General features: G+C 42.8%; 1 protein-coding gene across 3 annotated transcripts in view; it reads right to left on the bottom strand.

Moving 5' to 3' along the window:
- LOC144691796 (bromodomain and WD repeat-containing protein 1-like) overlaps positions 1 to 22,252 on the bottom strand; it is a 179,193-nt gene that overhangs the window by 69,780 nt on the left and 87,161 nt on the right. For all 3 annotated transcript variants that reach the window (XM_078560282.1, XM_078560283.1, XM_078560284.1), the window contains 4 exons: positions 15,689 to 15,871; positions 12,369 to 12,552; positions 8,818 to 8,911; positions 7,794 to 7,937 (listed from right to left, as the gene is read on the bottom strand). In XM_078560282.1, the coding sequence (XP_078416408.1) occupies positions 7,794 to 7,937; positions 8,818 to 8,911; positions 12,369 to 12,552; positions 15,689 to 15,871 (605 nt within the window). The remainder of the gene's footprint in view (positions 1 to 7,793; positions 7,938 to 8,817; positions 8,912 to 12,368; positions 12,553 to 15,688; positions 15,872 to 22,252) is intronic.

Below are 22,252 nucleotides of genomic sequence, written 5' to 3'. Positions count from 1 at the left end.
AACACCATCATCACCCTAGCTCCTCCACTGGCTTGATCTTCTGAAACTTTATGCAAGGAATTCATGATTCACAAACCTAACTGAATTTTTTATTGAATTAACAGAGAAGGTGATAAAGGGAATATGATGGATGTTGTCTATATGATTGTTAATAAAGCATTTGACAAGGTGCCACATAAAAGGCTGGTTAACAAAACTGAGGTTTATGACAAAGGAGGGTCAGTGTCAGCTTGGATAAAAAATTGGCTTAAGGACAAAAAATAGCGAGTCACGGTAGACGGTTGTTTTTCAGACTGAGGGGTGGTAGACAGTGGTGTTCCCCAAGTGTCAGTGCTAGGATCACTCCTTTTGCCATAAATGAATTGGTTGGATATTAGAATATGGAGAAAAAATTCAAAATTTGATACCAAACCTGGAGGAATGGCAAACAGTGAGGGTGGTATGAATTGCCTACAGCAGGACATCAATAGGTTAGCAGATTGGGCAGACAAGTGGCAGATTGAATTTAATACAGAGAAGTGTGTGAGGTGATGCATTTGGGAACAAGGAATAGAGAGAACCAATATAGACTTAACGGCACAATTATAAAAAGCATGCTCAAACAGAGGTACCTAGGCAAGGGGCAGGGTGCATATGCATCGATATTTGAAGGTGGCAGGACATATAGAGTGTAGTCAGCAATACATATGGGATTTTAGGCTTCACAGAGGTATTGAGTGCAACATCAGGAAAGTTATGGTGAACCTTTAAAATGCTCTGGTTAGGCCACAACTAGAGTATTACATCCAGTTCTGGTCGCTGCCTTTTAGGGAAGGTACGAAGGTCCTTGAAAGGATGCAGAAGAGATTTACCAGAATGTTTCCTGTGACGAGGGGGAGGGGGGAGAGTAATGCAGGCAGGAAGGATGTACAGGGTGGGGGAGTACTGGAGGGGAGAGAGTACAGGGAGAGAGAGAGCGTACAGGGAGGGAGAGAGAGAGAGAGAGAGAGAGTACAGGGAGAGAGAGAGCGAGAGAGAGAGAGTGTACAGGGAGAGACAGAGAGAACACAGGGGGAGAGAGAGAGAGAGTGTTGAAAGAGAGAGAGAGAGAGAGAAGTACTGGGCGGAGGGGAGAGAGTACAGGGGAGGAGTGTGTAATGGGGTAGAATGCTGCAAGTGGGGAGGCATGTGTAAGGGGGGGGGCAAAGATTTAAGGGAGAAGGTGCCGGGGTGGGGGAGGGAGCTTGGAGAGGGGAGCGTGTCGGGGGGGGGGGGGATGAGTTTGAAGAGGGGAAGGTGTCCAGTGGGAGGAGGAGAGAGTAAGAGTGGAGGTAATGTCCAGTTGAACATGCAAGGGAGGGCTCTGTGGCGTCAACGATGCCTCCTGGAGATCAAGCTGAGGGTGGGAATGGTAGGAAGGAATGGTGAATGTGAGATGGGGCAGAGGAGGGGGAGGGTGCATCGGTGACAGTAGAAGGGACAACGAGGGTGGTTGGTGGAGACTCGGAGGCAGACATGGACCCTGGACACACACACACACCTCACATAGCCTGTCAATGAAGCTGAAAGGCATTACACGTTATTCAGTGAAAGTGAGTATATTTCAGATTCTAAAGTGACAAAATGTGTTCACCCGTGCAACCACTTGTGATCAGAATTTCTTAACTTTTCTCAGCTTACCACTTCTTCTAAGTACTGCCCTGACATCCACAACAAGGGTGGAGACAGCCTGTGCAAGGGTTGGCTGTGTTGCCTCTGATGATTTCGGCATGCTTCCTCTGGAGAGCCGAGGCCTTGAGGGCCCCAGGTTGCTTTGGCTGTCCTCCTGTGGACCAGCTGTTCCCACTGTGGTGACAGAGGACGGGGTTGAGGGGGTCACAGGCAAAGGGGACTCGGAGGGAGCAGGCAACCTCTGAGATTCCTGAGTGGATGACCCAGGGGTGTCCAGCTGCCGCTCCTCCTCCCTTCAGGCGCCCAAGGGCCCCAGCCTGACCCCTTGAGGGGAAGGAACGCCTGCAGGGATGTTGAGGTGCCCCATTTCCTTCTTGCGTTGCCACTACAGGAACTCACCCATGGCTACCATGCTGGAGTGCAGGTCTGCACGCATCTCCGCGTTCTGCTGGACCAAGGCTTCTGTGACATCCGCCATACTTAACTTGGATACCTACATACACGCACACACGTAGGCACCACTTGATCAGAGAGCAGGCAGACGCACTCCTCCAACTCATGTGCCTCTCTGTTGAGTGCTTCCAACAGCTCTGCGTGATGTTCCCCCCACCTTCTGCTGACTCTCCACGATGAGTTGTAAGGCCAAATCCAGGTGCTCGTCATCTGACTCAGATCACACAGTTGCCTCTTCCCCAGCAGTCCTCGAGTGTCAGGGAGATCAGCTGACCTGCCTCCTCCTGCTGCTGACACGTGTTCGTACAGTGACCACCAGATTGTGGTGGTCACTGCACAAGCCTGCTCTAGATCTAGGTCTCACCAAGGTGCGTCTCTGTGAACTGGAGGGTGTGGATAGGCACTGTGATGGGTCTTCCAGGCTGTTTATTTCTAGCTCTTCAATGGAGGTGGTGTGTCCTCTTGGCTGGAGGTGAGGACTTGAATGGAGCTGAGGACTTGAATGGAGCTGATGGACTGGGTGGCTGAGGGCATCAGTCACTTGGGAGAGCTCCCCGTGAACCGAAGTAGAGATAATTAGCGCATGGCAGCAGAGTCAAAATCAGGAGAGAGAACACTCACAGTTGCACTGAAGGGGGGATGATGTGGTGCAGGATCTTCACATGGATGTTCACTGCCGACCTCACCGCTGTGCAGGCATGGTCCACATCTTCACCAGTCAGTGCGATGGCACACTCCTTGAAGTGAGTGAGGAGCCTGTGGGCCACTCCAACCTCCAGTCTGGGACCCTCTCCCTGCTGCTGTGTGCTAGCTTCACCTGCATGAAAACAGATAGAATGTGCAAGAGCAGGACACATGCCATGGCAGATGAGAAGGATGCATGGAATGTCTGTGTGGTGAGCGGAGCCATGGACAGGATAAGGAGACGAGCTCCAGAGAATGTGAGCCTGATGGAGATGTGAATGTGTGTGAGGATTAATGGTGTTGTCCCTTGAGGTGTGAGATCCGTATGGATGTGTGATGGGTTTGAGAGTGAGAGAGTTCCGAGTGATGAGGTAGTTGACTTATCTTGGCAGAATAGATGAGAGCATTCATCCTCTTCCTGCACTGGATGGCTGACCTCGTCTATGCTCCGGTGGCGCTGACCACTGCTGCCACCGCCTCCCAAGCCAGATTGGTGACTCTGGTGGACCTTCTGCGCCACAGCGGGAGTGGAGGACATCGCGGTAGTTGACTTACCTTGGCGGAATAGATGAAAGCATTCATCCTCTTCCTGCACTGGATGGCTGACCTTGTCTATGCTCCGGTGGCGCTGACCACTGCTGCCACCGCCTCCCAAGCCAGATTGGTGACTCTGATGGACCTTCTGCACCACAGCGGGAGTGGAGGACATCGCAGAAGCCTTCCACTGCATCCAGCAGGTGCCCCAGGGAGACGTCATTAAATTTGGGGGCTGCCGACTTCTTTACTTTCAGGGCCATCTGTTGCCTGGAGCAGTCCTGGTCTGTAGACATGAAGTAGGCTGCACTCTGGTGCACTTATGGCGCCCGGAGCCCTGAGGTCACGACATGACGGGCAGATCTGAGCCCGCCCACCAATGATCCAGACTGTTTCCCGTGAATACATTATTAATGAGAAGGGACGTACTGGGAAGGGGACGATATGGCACAAAATCCCGCCATTGTGGCCAGCTGATAAAACGTATTTTTTCACACCCACTAACGCACTTAGTGCAAATCCAGGACGATTCCGATCCAGCGATGGGGTTTAGCTACAGGCTTAGGTTGGAGAAGCTGGCGTTGTTCTCCTTGGAGCAAAGGAGACTGAGTGTGGAGATTTGACAGAGGTGTACAGGATTATGACATTCCTGGATAAGTAGATGATAGAAACATCTTCCCATCAGCTGATAGTACAAAAACTAGGGGACACAGATTTTTAAGGTCTAGGGCAAGAGACACAGGGGGAGTGTGAGGAAGAACTCTTTTTTTACGCAGTGAGTGATAATGACCTGGAACACACTGCCCATGAAGGTGGTGAAAGCAGAAACAATTATTTTAAAAAGAAATTGGTTGGGCACTTGAAGGAAATAAACTTTCAGGGCTACAGTGATTGAGTAGGAGACTGGGACTGACTGGATTGTTCTGTGGAGAGTCAGCATGGACTCGATGGTCCAAATAGCCTCCTCCTCTGTGGTAAACAACTCTATCAGTATATTGACAAATGGTCACTGGTTCCAACATATAGACTTCAAAAAGCTGGGCTCACATACATTATCTCTGCAAATTTATTCAGCTCTACTTACCAGCAAACACTTTACCTAGCTGTAACTGCACCACTCAGCAGTAACAGTTTAAATGCTTAGGCATCTGTGTATCTGATTGTTTAAATTAACTTACAGATGGGTTTAAAAATGTCCTCAATGCTAAGAGGCTTTCTCAGCAATTTTTAAACCAAATTCAACACGGTACTGGAGTTGCACTCCTTGTAGTGTCAAATGTAAGACTACCTCAAGGGAGCCTTACACCTCTTCTCTCTTCAGTTATGTAAGAGCCTGCATCCAGAGTTGTGTCACAACTTTAGTGTCATTGCACAATGAAAGTAGTTTCTCAGCTGTGATCCAAGTAGCAGTTTTAAAACTAACAAGCTAACTTATATAAATATAAGATTCTTACAGGTTAATCATTTCAGATCCTACAAAATTCCTAAATTTTGGAAAAAATTGTTCCAGGTTACCTCTGGTTTTAAACAACAAAGTTAGCTGACAAGTACAGTACAAATAACAGATTAATGAATAAGTTAGAGAATGAGGAGTCAGGGGACAAGTGGCAGAGTGGATTGTTAGTTGGCTTGAAAACAAAAAGCAGAGTGGGATTAAAGGGTAGCTATGCACAGCGGCGGAGGGTGGATAGTAGCGTTCCACAAGGATCAGTGCTGTGGCCACTGCTGTTCACAATTTATAATAAAAATACAAATTTCTAAATTTGTGAATGACACCAAATTGGGGGTGATAATCAATACTGAGGAGGACTGCAACAAATTCCAGGAGGAAATTAATAAACTTGCAGAATGGGCAAATAATATGCAAATGAAATTCAACACACAAACATTGGCTTATATATTTCAACAGGAACAACAGGGAGGTCAATTATTACTTGGAAGGTGGAGGTATAGGTGGGATAGAGGAACAAAAAGAGCTTGGAGTACAAATACACCAAAATTTGCACCGTTTCTTAGCAAGGCAATCAGAAAAAGAAAACCAAGCGCTATTTTCAGAGGGACGAATTGAAAAGTAGGTGAGGGAAGTTATGCGAAACATGTTTCAAACCCTGGTTAGACCAGAGTGTTGCATGCACTTCTGGTCACAATATTATATTATAGAAAGGATATAGAGCCACTGTAGAGTGTAAAGAAGATTTACAAAAATGATACCAGAAGTCAGAGTGTATACATATCAAAAAAGTGTGAACATTTAAAGGAATATTTCAGAATACACAGAATAGATACATTCCAATGAGACAGACAACTTAAGGAGGGAAAAATTAAAAGTACGAGAGCAAGCTGGTTGGAAATATAAAGACAAATAGTAAGAGTTTCTATAGATAGTTAAATAAGAAGAGTTAACAAAGTGAACGTTGGCCCTATAGAAAGTGAGCCTGGAGAATTAATAATGGAATGTAAGGAGATGGCAGATGAATTGAACAGGTATTTTGCATAGGTCTTCACTATAGAGCATGAATTGAACAGGTATTTTGCATAGGTCTTCACTATAGAGCATGAAGTAACATCCCAGAAATAGCTGTAAATCAGGTGCTGGAAGTGGGGGAGGAACTCAGGAGAATTACAATCACCAGAGAAGTGGTATTGAGCAAACTGTTGGCGCTGTGAGCTCATAAATCCCCAGGTCCTGGTGGACTTCACCCTAAGGTCTTGAAAGAAGCGGCTGATGAAATAGTTAATGCATTGGTTTTAATTTGCCAAAATACCCCAGGTTGGGGGAAGGTTCCATTAGATTGGAAAATAGCAAATGTAACTTCTTTATTCAAAAAGGAAGGACGGCAGAAAGCAGGAAACTACAGACCAGTTAGCTCAACATCAGTCATAGGGAAAATGTTAGAAGCTATTATTATTACAGCAGGGCACTTGGAAAAGTTTAAGGTAATCAGGCAGAGTCAACATGGTTTTGTGAAAGGAGTTCTTTGAAGGAGTCACATGTGCTGTGTATAAAGGGGAACTGATGGATGTTCTGTACTTATGTTTCCAGATAAGGTGCCACATCAAAGGTTATTGTGGAAAACAAAAGCTCATGGTGTAGGGGGTAACATACTGGCATGGATAGAAGATTAGCTAGCTAACAGGAAACAGAGGGTAGCCATAAATGGGTCTTTTTCTAGCTGGCAGGACGTAACAAGTGGTGTGTCCAGGGATCAGTGCTGGGGGCCTCAGCTTTCTACAATTTACATATGGACAGATGGTATGTTGCTAAATTTGCTGATGACACAAAGATAGGTGGGAAAGTAAGTTGTAAAGAGTACGTAAGGAGGCTACAAAGTGACATAGGTAGGTTAAGTGAGTGGGAAAAGATCTGACAAATGGAATATAATGTGGGAAAATATGAAATTGTCCATTTTGGCAGAAGGATAAAAAAGAAGCATATTATCTAAGTAGTAAGAGATTTCAGAGCTCTGAGATTCAGAGGGATCTGGGTGACCTCATGCATGAATCACAAATAGCTAATATGCAGGTACAGCAAGTAATTAGGAGAACAAATAGAATGTTATCATTTATTGAGAGAGGAATTGAGTACAAAAGTAGGGAGATTGTGCTTCAGTTGCACAGGGCACTGGTGAGACCACATCTGGAGTGCTGCATATAGTATTGGTCTCCTTATTTAAGGAAAGATGTAAATGCATTGGAAGCAGTTCAGAGAAGAAGGTTTACTAGACTAATACCAGGGATGGGAGGGTTGGAAAGTTTGAACAGATTAGGCTTGTATCCACTGGAGTTTAGAAGAGTAAGGGGTGACCTGATCGAAACCTTTACAATCCTGAAGGGTCTTGACAAAGTGAATGTGGAGAGGGTGTTTCCTCTTGTTGGAGAATCTAGAACTAAGGGTCACGGTTTAAAAGTAAGGGGTCGCTCATTTAAGGCCAAGATGAGGAGAAACTTTTTCTCGCAGGGGGTCATGAGTCTTTGGAACTCGCTTCCACAAAAGGCAGTGGAAGCATGGTCTATGAACATTTTTAAGGCGGAGCCAGATAGATTCTTGATAAAAGGGGGTCAAAGGTTTTTGGGGATAGGCAGGAGGTTACAATCAGATCAGCCATGATCTTATTGAATGGCAGAGCAGGCTTGTGGGGCCAAGTGGTTTACTTCTGCTCCATGTTCGTATTAATAAATTGTATGATACAAACATTTTAAAATGACAGAAATTGTGATGCAAATATTTTTGACAAGTCAAGTATGCATTCAAATATATATTACTCAGCATTCAATAGTATTTCATAGCTGGTATTTGATGTTCAATCTTCTCATCTGTCTTTTCTTGAGTCTTAATATAGCTTCCAGGAATTTAGTATAAATCAAATTTTGCAACAGTCTACATAATTAAACTGCTTCATTATGTTGTCAAACACACAAAGTTAAATGCAATTGCTGGATCCAGGATGCAAAACGTGACTCATGTCACTAACCTCTTCAGAGCTAACCTCTTCTGCTTCTTCATGGAAAAATTGAGCTAATTCTTCAACAGCGGCACGAGTTCGATATTTGAGCTGCTCACGGCGCTGTGCCCTCATCTTTCTTTTTGTGTATTCAGATGAGTCCAAGGAATCATTCTAAAATGAAGATACAAAAAAAAAAAAATTTTTGCAATAACAAATCAAACTACTTTGTAGAGAATACAAGATGACAGATAACAAAATAAGTTAGAGCATTGCACACAAAAGGGATGGTAAAAATATTTCATATATAGCATAATGTATTGGACCGATAACAGAGCAGAAGATCATGAGAGATGTCAGGTAAGGATATTTAAAGAGAGTGGAGCAACAACAAACATAGCTGACACAAACAGCAACGGGACAACCCATGGGAATAGAAGCAAAGTGTTCAATTATTAATTCACACTATAAAGTAGGTTGAAGTCCTGCTAACTTTAACAAAATACATGAGACAAGAACAAACACTGAACGATCAACTTTACATAAATAGACAAAATGGGCTAACTATACAAAAATAGAACTAATAGAAACCAGATTAAATCTGTCTGATAATCATAATTTAGTACTGAAAGCAAATCAGAAAAGAGAGATAAAGAGAATGCATTCTAATTAGCAGAATATAAGTGATGTTCCTCAGCAATCTGGACTGGGGCTTCAGCTTTTCACCATACATATAATGGACTTTAATGCACAAAGTCTGCAGATGGAACTAAGATACAAGAAACATTAAATTGTGTAGATGTTGTAATGGAGTTATTAAATAGTTGTTAACTGTTCTCTCTCTTGAGGTGCGGTGCCCCCGCTCCTTTAAATTTGCAATCATCACCCATGGGGACCTGGAGGGGAGACTGGCTGGCAGCAGTTTTAGTGGGAATAGAATCAAGGGATCAGACGATGGGTCCCTTGGACAAGATGGGCTCAGAGGGAACAAATTATAGAAACACTGTACAGTTCTTCACTTTATATCCAGTAATATTCCATTTATACCACTCACCCTTTGTGTAGAGTGAACTGGTCGTCTTTTCTTCTCTCTTGCATACAAGGCAATTTCCTCTTCACTTTTGGCAATCCTAAAATCATCCTGCATCCTGAGTAAAAGAAATAAGTCAAAAATGATCAAAGGAAAACTCCATTACAACTTCATCAGTCCCATCGTTTGGATGGGAAGTGGGAGGGAGAAATAAAAAATAAAGGCATGTATTTACATAGCACTTTTCACAATTACAGGATGTCTCAAAGTGTGTTAGAGCCAATGAAGTACTTCTGAAGTGTAGTACCTGCTGTAATGTAGGAAATGCGGCAGTCAATTTGCGTACAGCAAGCTGCCAAAAAAGTGTTAAGAACCAGATAACTTTTTTTAAAAATAAGTGATATTGATCAAGAATAAATATTGATCAGGACAATGGGGATAACTACCCTGGTCTACTTCAAAATAGTGCCAAGGGATGCACTCCAAAGACTTGAGGGCAAAGGAAGCCATTTTTGAGATCAGATTACTGGCTTACCTACAAATTAATGAATATCAGAGAGACAGTAGAAGCTCTGTGTGGTCAGCAGAGAAGAGAGATTGCTGTGCTTTGCAAGCTACCACAGCCAGGCACGAGAGTTGAAGAAGTAAATCATGCATCCATCTAAGGATTTTGGGAGAAGCGTCCCAGCATGGTCAGAGGGAAGAAGAATCACCAGAAAAGGCCTTAATGTTGATGAGGAAGAAACTCTCCGAAAACTGAGTGAAGTGCCTGGAAATGGTCACCTAAAGTTACTACTCAGCGAAACTGAAATACGTGAACCCATTGGAAGCTGGGACAAAACTGTGGACTGTTTGCTAAAAGGACTGTAATTCCGTGGAGACTGCGACAGGTTATAAGTGTAAGGGGAATGTCACTTTCTGTGAAGTATAAGTTGCCTACAAAAAAAAATGTTTAGTCAATAGTTTTTTATTTAGTCATTTCTTACAGTAAAACGTTTTAAAATGTGAAATCTTGTCGGGTCATTCTTTCAGCTAGTAACTGGAAAATTCTAAAAATGTTTACCAAGGTCCTGTCTGCCCTCTCAAGTGAACATAAAAGATTTCATGGCACTATTTCAAATAAGAGCAGAGGAGTTCCACCCTGTGTCTTGGCCAACATCCAGTCTTCAACCATCATCATCACTAAAAACAGATCTGATGTTCACATTGTTTGTGGGACTTTACCGTGCATAAACTGGTTGCTGTGTTTCCTACATTATTATAGTGATTACGCTTACAATGTACTTGGCCGTAAGTCCTTTAGAATGTTCTGACATGAAAGGACCCATATAAATGTAATTTTTTCATTTTCATCTTTCCTAATTCTCACTCTCCTCTTCTTCCAACAACTAAAAGTGCCTTGACCAAGCATTTCCAGCAGCTGTGAAACCTATTCTCAAATTCTCTGCTATAATCTCAATTGACCACTAGAGGGTGCCAACAACAAAATGGAAGACCCTCTGACTTTGTAGAATAACGTCCTGCACTATTGTATACCTAGATTTCATGATTTGTGTTATTTAATGCCCACTTTAATCCATTCGTTTTAAATGGGTTAGCAGCAGCAGCATTGGCAGCCTTCCATCTCATGAGACAATGATGTGCACCATGCTGGTTAACTCTTTGCTAAACCTCACCTGGTGTGACTCAGAAGCCCCACTCTGGCATGGCAGTCTTTGCCACATTTACTGCAGAAGACGACAGTGGGCTGAAAATGTGTAGCATTCACTGGCCTGCTTTCTCTGTGCCCTCTTCTTGGCCAGCTGAGCTTTCCTTTTCCAATGCCACTACAAACAATTAGTCTCCAGAAGTCACAGCCATCGGCAACTGCGCCCTGTCAGTGTTAATGTCCGCCACCTCCATTTCTTGCTTTCAGTAGTTGTCCTTGTCCTTGTAGTAGAGACACGGACATCCAGCAGGCCATGACCTAGTGACCAGTTCACCATACAGAAGATCTTTGGGTATACAGCTATCATCCATCTGATGAGCATGACTGAGTCATTGCAGACGTTGTTGGCTTAGCAATGAGTGCATGCTGATGGAATTAGCGCACTCCAGGACCTCTGGGTTGGCAATCTTATCTTGCCAAGAGATGTTGAGGATACGTCTGAGACAGCCAAAGTGAAAACCGTTCAGCCTTTTCTCTTGCCTAGCATATGCTGTCCAGCTCTCACAACTGTAGAGGAGCCCACTGAGGTCCCAGGCCTAGTAGACTTGTAGTTTGGTGTTCTCAGTCAGGCGAATAATAGGTCAGATTTCAAGCTCTATGACTACACAGATCTTTGATATGTTCTTTAGCAACCACACTTGAAGTTACCTATCAACTCCATGCAATAGCTTGTTAAACTATTAGTTAGCAGAGCTATGACAACAGATACCACTTAGACCACAAGTAGATGTCAGCCAGAACCTTTTCACTCTCACTTAGTCATATGATAGGTCCAACTGCAGATATGGAAAATTTGCAATATTATATCTCACGAATAGAAGAGAATTGTAGAGTGATTCCCACCACAAGTTACTTTAAGCATAGATTGTTCAACTCATGAAGTCTTTTCTGCCATTTGATTAAATCGTGAATGATTGTACTTAAACTCTAATCCATCATGTTCTTCCTGAGATCCAGATTCCTGAGATAACGGATTGAAACGCTCCAGATGGGGTCTGTCCAAGGCTCTACACATCTGAACTGGATGACACTCTAATGAAGGGTCATTCAACCTCAAGTATTAACTCTGATTCTCTCCACACAGATGCTGCCTAACCTGCTGAGTAATTCCAGCATTTGGTCTTTGTTGCAACCAGCACTACTTATTTATACTGCTTGGTTACAAACCAGGCTCCAGTGACCACAAGAACTCATGCCTCAATTGTTAGGTTTTAGATTTTATACATCAATCACAGTTTATGTGGGAATCCTCAAAATGTTTCAAAATAAACTCTGAAGTTAATAAGGGGGCCTCTTCAACATAAATTAAGCTTGACGTCATACTCAGGTTATTTTCCCAACAGTCAAATTAAAGCAGTGTAAAGCAAATGTCTCCAAGGGTAAATTCACAATACTCTCACATATCAACACCTGACTCCTGGGTTGCACTGTTAAATTTTTGTACTCCTAGTCAGGCACTGGATAATACAGAGCACTACTTTTACTATTGGAGTCTAACCTTAAATCTACTCCACACAGATAGACTGAAACCTATTCTTCAATACCTTTGAACAGTCCGAACTGACAGATCCCAGTAGGTTCAGTACTCAGTTGATGACTCTCCATAGCCCTAAAATTATCCTTATAGTAAGCACAACTAACACTCACCAGGAAATAATACATTGACTAAATAAGTCAGGGTACAAAGGAAATGGAAACGGTCATACTGGTGTAACAAAAATGCCCTCTTAAGGGGGGCTTAACTCCATTTTATTTTTTGCTGTAAAAAACAAGGGAGAAACAAGCACATTCCATTATATTTGGCTAGGAAATAAAACAAATTATATCCAATAACCAATTTCAGATATTTGCTAGAAAAACTTCATACCTGTTCACACTAGGTGGAATATCTGGTACTACCACTCTTCGTTTCCAAGCCATGATATCTCTTTCTGTGGCTATTTGACTCCGGGGAGCATTGTGATGCATCTGACGAACACCTTCAATCTGCCCACTACGACGCAGTCCCACATTTGGCGGTGACAGAATATCAGAGCTTGGATTCCTTAAAACTTGAAAGAGAACAAAATATAAAATTAACAAGGACAAAAAATATTTAGCATCTTAATTATGCAATCTTGATGGTGTGTCATGTAATATACACAGTTAGCCTTTCAATATCTGCACTTCTGTAATGCAGATGGCTGAAAATGCATTTGAATACGAAGTAGAATCTATAATAAGCCAGCTAGAAGTTCAATAATGCTCTTGTTATGACCACAGCCGGTGATAATTGCTGCGCAAACCAAACCCCACAGAGAAACTTGGCTTACAGGCCACACCCTTTTTCTTTGTATTCTGAAAATGAGAAAACAACACACCAATCTCAGCAGTAAAAGGTCCAGGAACACTTCTGGGATTTTAAAAATTAAAAGTAAAAGGTTTATTAACAAAACTAAAAGAAAGCTTAAGCACACAAGATTACAGTTACACAATTAAGGTTACTCTTACCAAACATTCCCCAAAACTCACAACTTGGTCAACCCACAAGTGAACACTTTCCTGGCAACACTCTCTTGCAGATGTCTAACTATGAAATCCAGTAATATTACACAAGGCAAACTGCTGTAGCTTCAATAAAGGTGTACTACAGGCCCTTTGCCCTCTTTCACTCTGTGGTGGAATTCACTTCAGAATAAAACTGCCTGCTGCAGCCCAAGGCTTTTCTGGTTTGACTGGATGGGTGATTCAAACTGCGTACCCTCCCAGCTCAGAGCTCCAGTTACAGCTCAACAGCACTGGCTATCTCTATCTATCTCTATAGCTCCAGTTCAACTGCAACTCTAAAATAGCTTCCCCCCGCCCCCTCCTCATCTCAGTTCCATTGTTCTCACACCTCCTTGAAACTCAAACACTTACAAATATAAGATCTTTCACGTTTCCATCTTGTCTTTGCTTTTAGGTCAACAAAATATATCACCACTACTATTTACCTATGGAACTCCTGCAAGATGCAAACATGTTTCCTGCCACCTCTGACTCCCCTCTGATATTCAAACAAACTCTCAACTTATCTAAAAATGCAAATGTTAGATCTAACCTATTTATCTGTACCTCAAATTTAACATCTCTATCCCTTTTCATTTTTCAAACCCCCCAGACAACCTGACTCTTCTCAATCTCTTGCCCAGCTTAGTCAAATCACACAAATACACAAACTCTTCTCTATAGAATAACACAATGTTCCCCAAAATATTTTTAAAAAAATAACATCCATTCTCACACACTCCACCCTCATATTAGTTTCCTTTCAAGTAGTTAATCTTCTGCAATTGTGTGACTTAGATTTATCTATCAGTAATAACAGCTTCTCCACAGAACATTCACTTTATTAATACTGGGGTATATATTTTTGACAATATACAAGTTTAACGATTGACTTATAACTTCTATACATGGCTATCATTTTCACGTTTTAGGATTGGGAAAAAACGTTTTGCATGGAAAGGATTTTGAAAAAATAAGAGTTGTATTTAAAGGTGGGTTTTTAAAGGAAAAGTGCATTTGCATTAGTTAATTTGCTAATGAAGGGCATTTTTCTCAATTGCTATAAACAATAAGCAATTAGCCAGAAATAAAAACAGAAAATGCTAGAAATACTCAGCGGGTCAGGTAGCATCTGTGGAGAGAGATGGGGTTAACCTTTCAGGTCAGTAACCTTTTGTCAGGGCTGATGCAATTAGTTAGCTTGTCTTAATAATCACTAAACATTGCATACCGAATACACTTGGAACACTCTGGTTCCCAGCGCTTGGCAGGGATTACAGGAAGCCTTTTTTCCAGCTGCCAACAGAGAGAGGTTCAAAAAACACAAGAAATCAGCTATAACTAAGACTGTAAAGACAACAGCATGTTTTATTAAAACAGAAAGCTGTTTGTGTAAGCTTTTACCATGATGAGAAGGAGAATGAAGGAATGCCATTGGCAGCTCCTTTGTTTAAATTTAAGTAAGAATACCAACCGATGTGGGGAAGTGTAACTTGTTCATTATTTTGTAATATTATGTCAAGGCAAGTTATGCTGACTGAGATAAATGAATCTGACCATGACTGATGTTCAGCACATTCACTCACTGTGAAATCAAGCAGCTTATCTATCTGTACCTATCCTTATCTCACTCAGTATTTTCTTTGTCTTCCTGCAAAGAGATTGAAGAAGTACAAGTGTGAAAGACAACTTAAAAATCACGAGGGAATACTATTGTTTCACCCCAGTTCATCATAGTTAGATATTCAAAAGCCTGCACACACTCCTCATCATAAGATGCGCAGACTACTTATGGGAGTAGTTGCCATTCTTGTACTCAGGATAATAATTAAGGTAAGGCCTGAAACACCATAATATTAGGAATATACAATTGTGTAGGTAGAGTATGGCATGCAGTGTACTATTTGACCCTTGCCTCATAGTGAACCCTTTTTTAAAAATCGTTAAGTTTACACACTTCACAAAAAAACCAAAATCATCACCAATTAATCCCTAGGCAGTTTGTTTTGGGCATTATTTGGGCTGCCTTTTTGTTTTGCATTAAAATGAACTGACACTAAAATAAAACATGCTACAATAAAGCCAGGAGTAGCTTTATTACTGTATTAACACGGTAAAACTAACGCTGTAAAGCAACAATTTTAAATAAAAACATTTGTTTTTAGTCAGTCAGTCAGTCTTCTCTATCTCCCATTCTGCTTTGTACATTTAAGCACTTTATAAAAGTATAAGCAATTTTAATAAGTTTTGATTTAAGATAATTTCACATAACTTCAAGCCTTTTTTGGTACCACAAAGAAATATTTTGAAGGTGCAGGAGGCAATTTTTTTCAGCCAACAGCGCTGGAATTATCAAAGTCAGTTCAAGTTTTATATATTTTAATATACAGGCAATCTGTGTGCACACATAATATTTCCATATACACATGCAAGATAAAGCATCGCCACAGTAGGTAGAGTTAATGTAAGGTGTGGCATTTTCAAATAATTGCAGAATGAAATGGCACCATGCCGCTCAGTTGTAAAAAGTTAAATTGCTCTCTATGTCTGAGCTACTTTGAATAAAACTTAAGTGTGTTTAACATTTCTCTAAGATTTTAGTTTGCTATTTGCAAACAGTAGATGCTCTAGGAACAATTACTGAAAAAAAGTGAGCTGTACCTCTTGCAGGTGTGCTGATCCTGTTGGGTGGATTATTTGTCCCATGATGCTCAGATACAATCCGCTGGTCTTGCTCCAGTTGTAAATTTCGGATTATGCCATCCAGAACACTAAGTTCCATGTTCTGCTCATCTTGGTCACTTGTTTGCTGTCCAATTACTTGTTCCACAACATTACCATCACCTATTAACAGATTAACGTTAGGCAGATATTTAAAAGAATACTAACTCTTCCAAAGACTGAGCCAATGACTGGGAAGGGAGAACCTGGTGATGGCAGCTACTGGGAAGGAAGAGAATGGAGTTGGAGCTGGTCAAAGGCATTCTATACAATATAAGAAATAGGAGCAGCAGCAGGCCATATGGCCCTTAGAACTTACTCTGCTATTTAATAAGATTTTGATTGATGTACCTCTACATCATTTTGCTGCCCTGGCCCCATATCTCTTGATTCCCTTAGTGTCCAAGAATTTATCAATCCATCTTGAATAAACTCAATAACAGAGCATCCATAGCCTTCTGGGATAGGGAATTTCAAAGGCTCACATACGTCAAGTAAAGAAATTTCTCATCGAAATGGTCGACTCCATATCCTGAGACTATGAGCCCTAGTTCTAGACTCCACAGCCAAGGAAAATTGCCTCTCGGCATCTAGCCAGTCAAGATCTCTAAGAATCTTATGCTCTTCAATGAGATTACCTCTCATTCTTCTAAACTACAGAAGATATAGGCCCATTCCACTCTACTTACATAACCTCTTATTATATAACAATCCTCTCATCCCAGGAATCATTCTAGTGAACTTTAGCCATACAAATAGTCGTCTGGCAGTACAGAACTTGAGTATTGCTGAAAAGAAGAGACTTTTTTGTCGAAGCTTTTTGTCTTGCACTCATCAGCACAATTAGCAAGAAAATGCTAATGTCAGGGGAAAGCATCAATTTATATTGTATATGAAGAGAGTGCTGATTGGTTGGCCAGTGGGCTCTGATGGGTAGAGGTGTTGCCATGAAGAATGCACCAGTTGGTGACCGACAGTTAACTGTTAAGCATTGTTTGAAATTTAAACCAGGCAGCTCGACTCTGATTGGTCAAGACATTGCCCTGGGGAATAAACCAGTGAATGGCTGTCACTTATTTTGTTTAGCTGAAACAGGTGCAATGTCTCAGAGTCCACTTGCCAACCAATCAGCACTGTCTTCTCAAACAGTATAAATATATTGTTTCCCCTGACATTGACACTTTCTTGCCAATTGGCCTGATGAGTATAAGATGAAAAGCTTTGACAAAAAATGTCTCTTTTTTCAGCAATACTAAACCTTAGTTGCACCCTTCTGAGGCAATTATATCCTTCCTTAGGTAAGCAGACCTACACAGTAGAGTACTCCAGGTGTTTTTTTAAATTTATTCATGGGATGTGGACATTGATGGCTAGGCCAGCATTTATTGCCCATCCCTAACTGCCCTCAAGAAAGTGGCGGTGAGCTGCCTTCTTGAACTGCTGCAGTCCATGTGGTGTAGGTACAACCACAGTGCAGTTACAAGAACTTGTACTTATACAGTGCCTTTAACGTAATAAAACATCCTCGGCACTTCACAGGGGCCATTATAGAACAAAATATGGCACCAATTTACATAAGGAGATATTAGGGCAGATGACCAAAAGAGACAGCTTTTAAGAAATATCTTAAAGAAGGGCAGAGGTGCAGGGGAATTTAGGGAGGGAATTCCAGAAAGTAAGGCCCAGGGAGCTGAATTTTACCCAACGATGATGAAAGAATAGCAATATAGCTCCAAGACAGGTGGAGGAGTTGCAAGTGGTGGTGTTCCCATGTACCCATTTCCTTGTTTTTCCAGGCTTAAAGGTCACCGCTTTCAGAAATGCTGTTAAAGAAGCCTTGCAAAATTGCTGCAATGAATTCTGTAGATGGTACACACCACAGCCACCATGCACCAGTAGCAGAGTGAGTGAATGTTAAGGTGGATGAGGTGCCAATTAAGTGGGCTGCTTCGGCCTGGATAGTGTTGAGTTCTGTTGCAGTTGCTTTCATCCAGGCAAATGGTGAATATTACATTACACTCCTGATTTGCACCTTGTAGATGATGGAAATGCTTTAAGTAATCAGGAGGAGCAGATGACGGAAATGCTTTGGGGAATTAGGAGGTGCAAAATAGACAGCCTCAGACCTGCTCTTCTAGCCACTGTATTTATATGGCTGGTCCAGTCAAGTTTCTAGTCATTGGTGACCCCCCCGGAAGGATGTTGATGGTGGGCAATCAGCAATAGTAATGTCACTGAATATCAAGGGAAGGGTCATTAGATTCTCTCTTGTTGAAGGTGATGATTTCATGGCATTTGTTGGCGTGAATGTTACTTTCCACTTATCAGGCCAAGTATGAATGTCAGCCAGGTCTTGTTGCATTTGGACATGGACTGCTTCAGTATCTGAGGAGTTGCAAATAGTACTGAACACTGCAAGTACTAGCAAACATTCCCACTTCTGACTATGTTAGGGAGGTCATCAATGAAGCAATTGAAGATGGTTGAACCCAGGACACTTCGTTGAGGAACTCCTGCAGTGATGTCCTGAGGCTGCGATAATTGGCTCCAACAACCACAATCAACTTCCTTTGTGTTAAGTATGACTCCAGTCAGTACTGCTGTTTCTTGATATCATGTGGTGTGAATCAAATTAGCTGAAAGCTGGCATCTGTGCTGCTTGAGGCCTCAAAGCGAGGTGTCAGCTGTGGCTCAGTTCATAGCACCCTCGCCTTTGAATCAGAGGGTTGTGGGTTCATGTCCCACTCCTGGAAACCAAGAACTGTGATTGTACTCGAAAAGAGTTGCAATCTGTGACTGTTGATAACTCGAAAGAGTATCACTAATTTGGTTTAGAGGTGTCAGCTGTGGCTCAGTTCATAGCACCCTCGCCTTTGAATCAGAGGGTTGTGGGTTCATGTCCCACTCCCGGAAAACCAAGAACTGTGATTGTACTCGAAAGAGTTGCAATCTGTGACTGTTGATAACTCGAAAGAGTTTGAGGCCTCAAGCGAAGACTGAGATGGATCATCCACTCAACACTTCAGCCTGAAGGTGGTTGCAAACACTTCAGCCTTGTCCTCTGCACTGACGTGCTGGGCTCCACATCAGTGAGGATCGGGGTGTTTATGGAGTCTCCTCCTCCCGTTAGCTTTTAATTATCCAGCACCATTCACAACTGAAATGTAGCAGGACCGCAGAGCTTTTATCTGATCTGTTGATTGTTGGATTGTTTAGCTGTCTATAGTATGCTGCTTCCACTGTTTAACATGTCTGTAGTCCTGTGTTGTAGCTTCACCAGGTTGGTAACTCATTTTTAGGTATGGCTGGTGTTGCTCCTAGCATGCTTTACTGCACTCCTCATTGAACCAGAGCTGGTCCCCTGGATTGATAATAATAGAGTGGGAGATATGTTTGACCATGAACTTATAGACTGTGGTGGAATGCAATTCCATTGCTGCTGATGGCCCTCAGCGCTTCATTGATCCCCAGTTTTGAACTGCTAGATCTGTTCTGAATCTATCCCATTTAGTACAGTGGTAGTGCCACACAACACCATGCAAGGTGTCCTCAGTGTGAATGTGGAACTTCACTTCCACAAGTGCTATGCGGTATTCACTCCTACCAACACTGTCAAAGACAGGCGCATCTGCAACAGGTAGATTGGTGAGGGCAATGTGAAATAGGTTTTTCCCTTATGTTGGTTCTCTCATTATCTGCTGCAGCCTTGGTCTGGCAGCTATTGTCCTTCAGGGCTTAGCTAGCTGTTAGTAGTGGTGCTACTGAGCCACTCTTGGTCATGGGCATTAAAGGCATTGCTGAATTCCCCCCTTGCATCAACATCCTAGGTGTTAGCATTGACCAGAAACTGAACTGGACCAACCATATATTAATACCGTGGCTACAAGAGTAGGTCAGAGGCTGAGAATTCTGCAGCAGGTAACTCATCTCACTCCCCAAAGCCTGTCCACCATCGACATAGGCACAAATCAGGAGTGTGATGGAATACTCTCCACTTTCCGAGATGAGTGCAGCTCCAATAACACTCAAGAAGTTCAAACACCATCCATGGCAAAGCAGCCCTCTTGATTGACACTATATCCACCACCTCCAACATCTACTCCATCCACGACTGACACACAGCAGCAGAATTGTGTACCATCTACAAGATGCATCGCAGCAACTCGCCAAGGCTCTTTCAATAGCACCTTCCAAACCCACGACCTCTAGCACCTAGATCAGGCTTGTCAAACCGGCAGCCCACGAGCCACAAGCCCTTCTATGTGGCCTCCACAGCCAGTAAGACCAACCGGTAAAATTAAAGATTTCTGCAAGGTGCTGCTCCCTAATCACAGCCTGTTTATCTCCCATGTTTGCTGCTGATAGGCTCAAAGAAACAGGCTGTGATTGGAGCAGCAGCAAACAACCACAGCTTTGAACACATGGAGATAGAGAGACAGACTGTGGGGCATGTATGACCACACTTTCCCCTACACTCTCTCCCCGCTTGCCCCGCTCTGGCCCTCGCCACATCCCGCCTTCCCACCCCCCGCCCCTCGCCCCTTTCCCCCCGGCCTCTCGCCCCTTTCCTCCCTTTCCCCCAACTCTCACTGCTTTCCACAGCCCTCAGATGCACCTGCGTTAGGGCACCACTAGGCCTCAAGCCTTGCTCCAAGTCTCTCTTCCCTTCCCATCGCACCCTATTAGTGGGCAAGCAGACGAGGGGGTGGTTTGCACACAATGTCCCTGAACCATTCAATAGGTGGGTTTTCAACTAAGATTCTGTTCAGCACGATCCAATTCGTCTTAGCAAAACTGGAGCATTGAACGCCCAACCGTATGAATTACTGACATTACTTTTACTGTAAGCATCCAATCCAGATAGGTGGCTGACCTAATGTTTACTGTTATCAGCAATCCAAACACAGGGCTGACCATTCTTATAATGTTAATTATAAGTGTGCGCAAGAGGAGTAAGTGTGTGAAAGGGAGGAGTGAGAGACAGTGTGTGTATGTGAGCGGTGAGAGGGAGGGGAGAGTGTGTCTGACTCACTCTCAGGGTTCTCATTCACCCTCACCCCACACACCATTACACACTCTCATCCACTCTCAGTGAGGGCAAGTGAGTGAGCACCCAAGGCTAGGAGTGAGCTGGACACACACAATCACCCTTTCACACTCTGATGGTCATCTTTATTTACTACATTTTTAAAAAATTATTAATTTATTGTTGTGACATTTATTTCCTCAGCGAGTAGTTTCTTTTAATACGAGCTTTTTTTTAAGTTCACATTTAATGTTGTGCCAAACCTTATATTTCAGAAATTTGCTCATTGGCCCCTTGAGTGAAAAAATTGAAATGTGGCACCCCCACGCAAAAACGTTTGACAAGCCTGACCTAGAAGGACAAGGGCAGCAGATGCATAGGAACACCACCAGCTGCAAGTTTCTCTCCAAGCCACACACCATGCTGACTTGGAACTATATCGCTGTTCCTTCACGTCCCAAACAGCACTGTGGGAGTACTTACGCCACATGGACTGCACAGTTCAAGACGGTAGCTCACCATCACCAAGGACAGTTAGGGATGGGCAATAAAAATGCTGGCCTAGCCAGCAACACCCATGTCCTGTGAAAGAATAAAAAAAAGCCTCCCAACCAGATTACATTCTGTGTCCTTGCTGCCCTCAATTCTTCTACCAGGTGGTGCTCATAGAAACATAGAAAATAGCAGCAGGGTCATTTGGCCCTTCGAGCCTGCTCCACCATTCAATATGATCATGGCTGATCCTCTATTTCAACGCCGTGTTCCTGTTCTCTCTCCATACCCCTTGACACCTTTAGAGTCCAGAAATCTATTTCCTTCTTAAATATATTCAGTGACTTGGCCTCCACAGCCTTCTGTGGTAGCAAATTCCATGGGTACACATCCCTCTGAGTAAAGAGGTTTCTCCTCATTTCAGTCCAAAATGGTCTACTCCGAATCCTGAGACTGTGACCCCTTGTTTTAGATCCCCCAATCAGAGGAAATATTATCCCTGCACCCAGTCTGTCCATCCTTGTCAGAATTTTATATGTTTCAATGAGATCTCCTTTCATTCTTCTAAACTTCACTGAATACAGGCCTAATCGGCCCAATCTTGCCACATACAACAATCCTGCCATCCCAGGAATCAGCCTGGTGAATATTTGCTGCACTTCCTCTGTGACAAGTATATCCTTTCTTAGGTAAGGGGACCAAAACTGCACACAATACCCCAGGTATCGTCTCACCAAGGCCCAGTACAGCTGCAATAAGACATCCTTGCTCCTGTACTCAAGTCCTCTCGCAATGAAGGCCAACATACCATTTGCCTTCTTAACTACTTGCTGCACCTGCATACTTGCTTTCAGTGATTGGTGGACTAGGATATCCAGGTCCCTTTGAACATCAACATTTCCCGATCTATCACTATTTAAATAATACTCTGCCATTCTACTTTTCCTACCAAAGTGGATAACTTCACATTTATCCACGTTACACTG

The sequence above is a fragment of the Cetorhinus maximus genome, chromosome 16 (genome assembly GCF_964194155.1).
Source record: "Cetorhinus maximus chromosome 16, sCetMax3.hap1.1, whole genome shotgun sequence".
NCBI lineage: Eukaryota > Metazoa > Chordata > Chondrichthyes > Lamniformes > Cetorhinidae > Cetorhinus > Cetorhinus maximus.
This window is presented reverse-complemented; position numbering and strand designations above follow the sequence as displayed.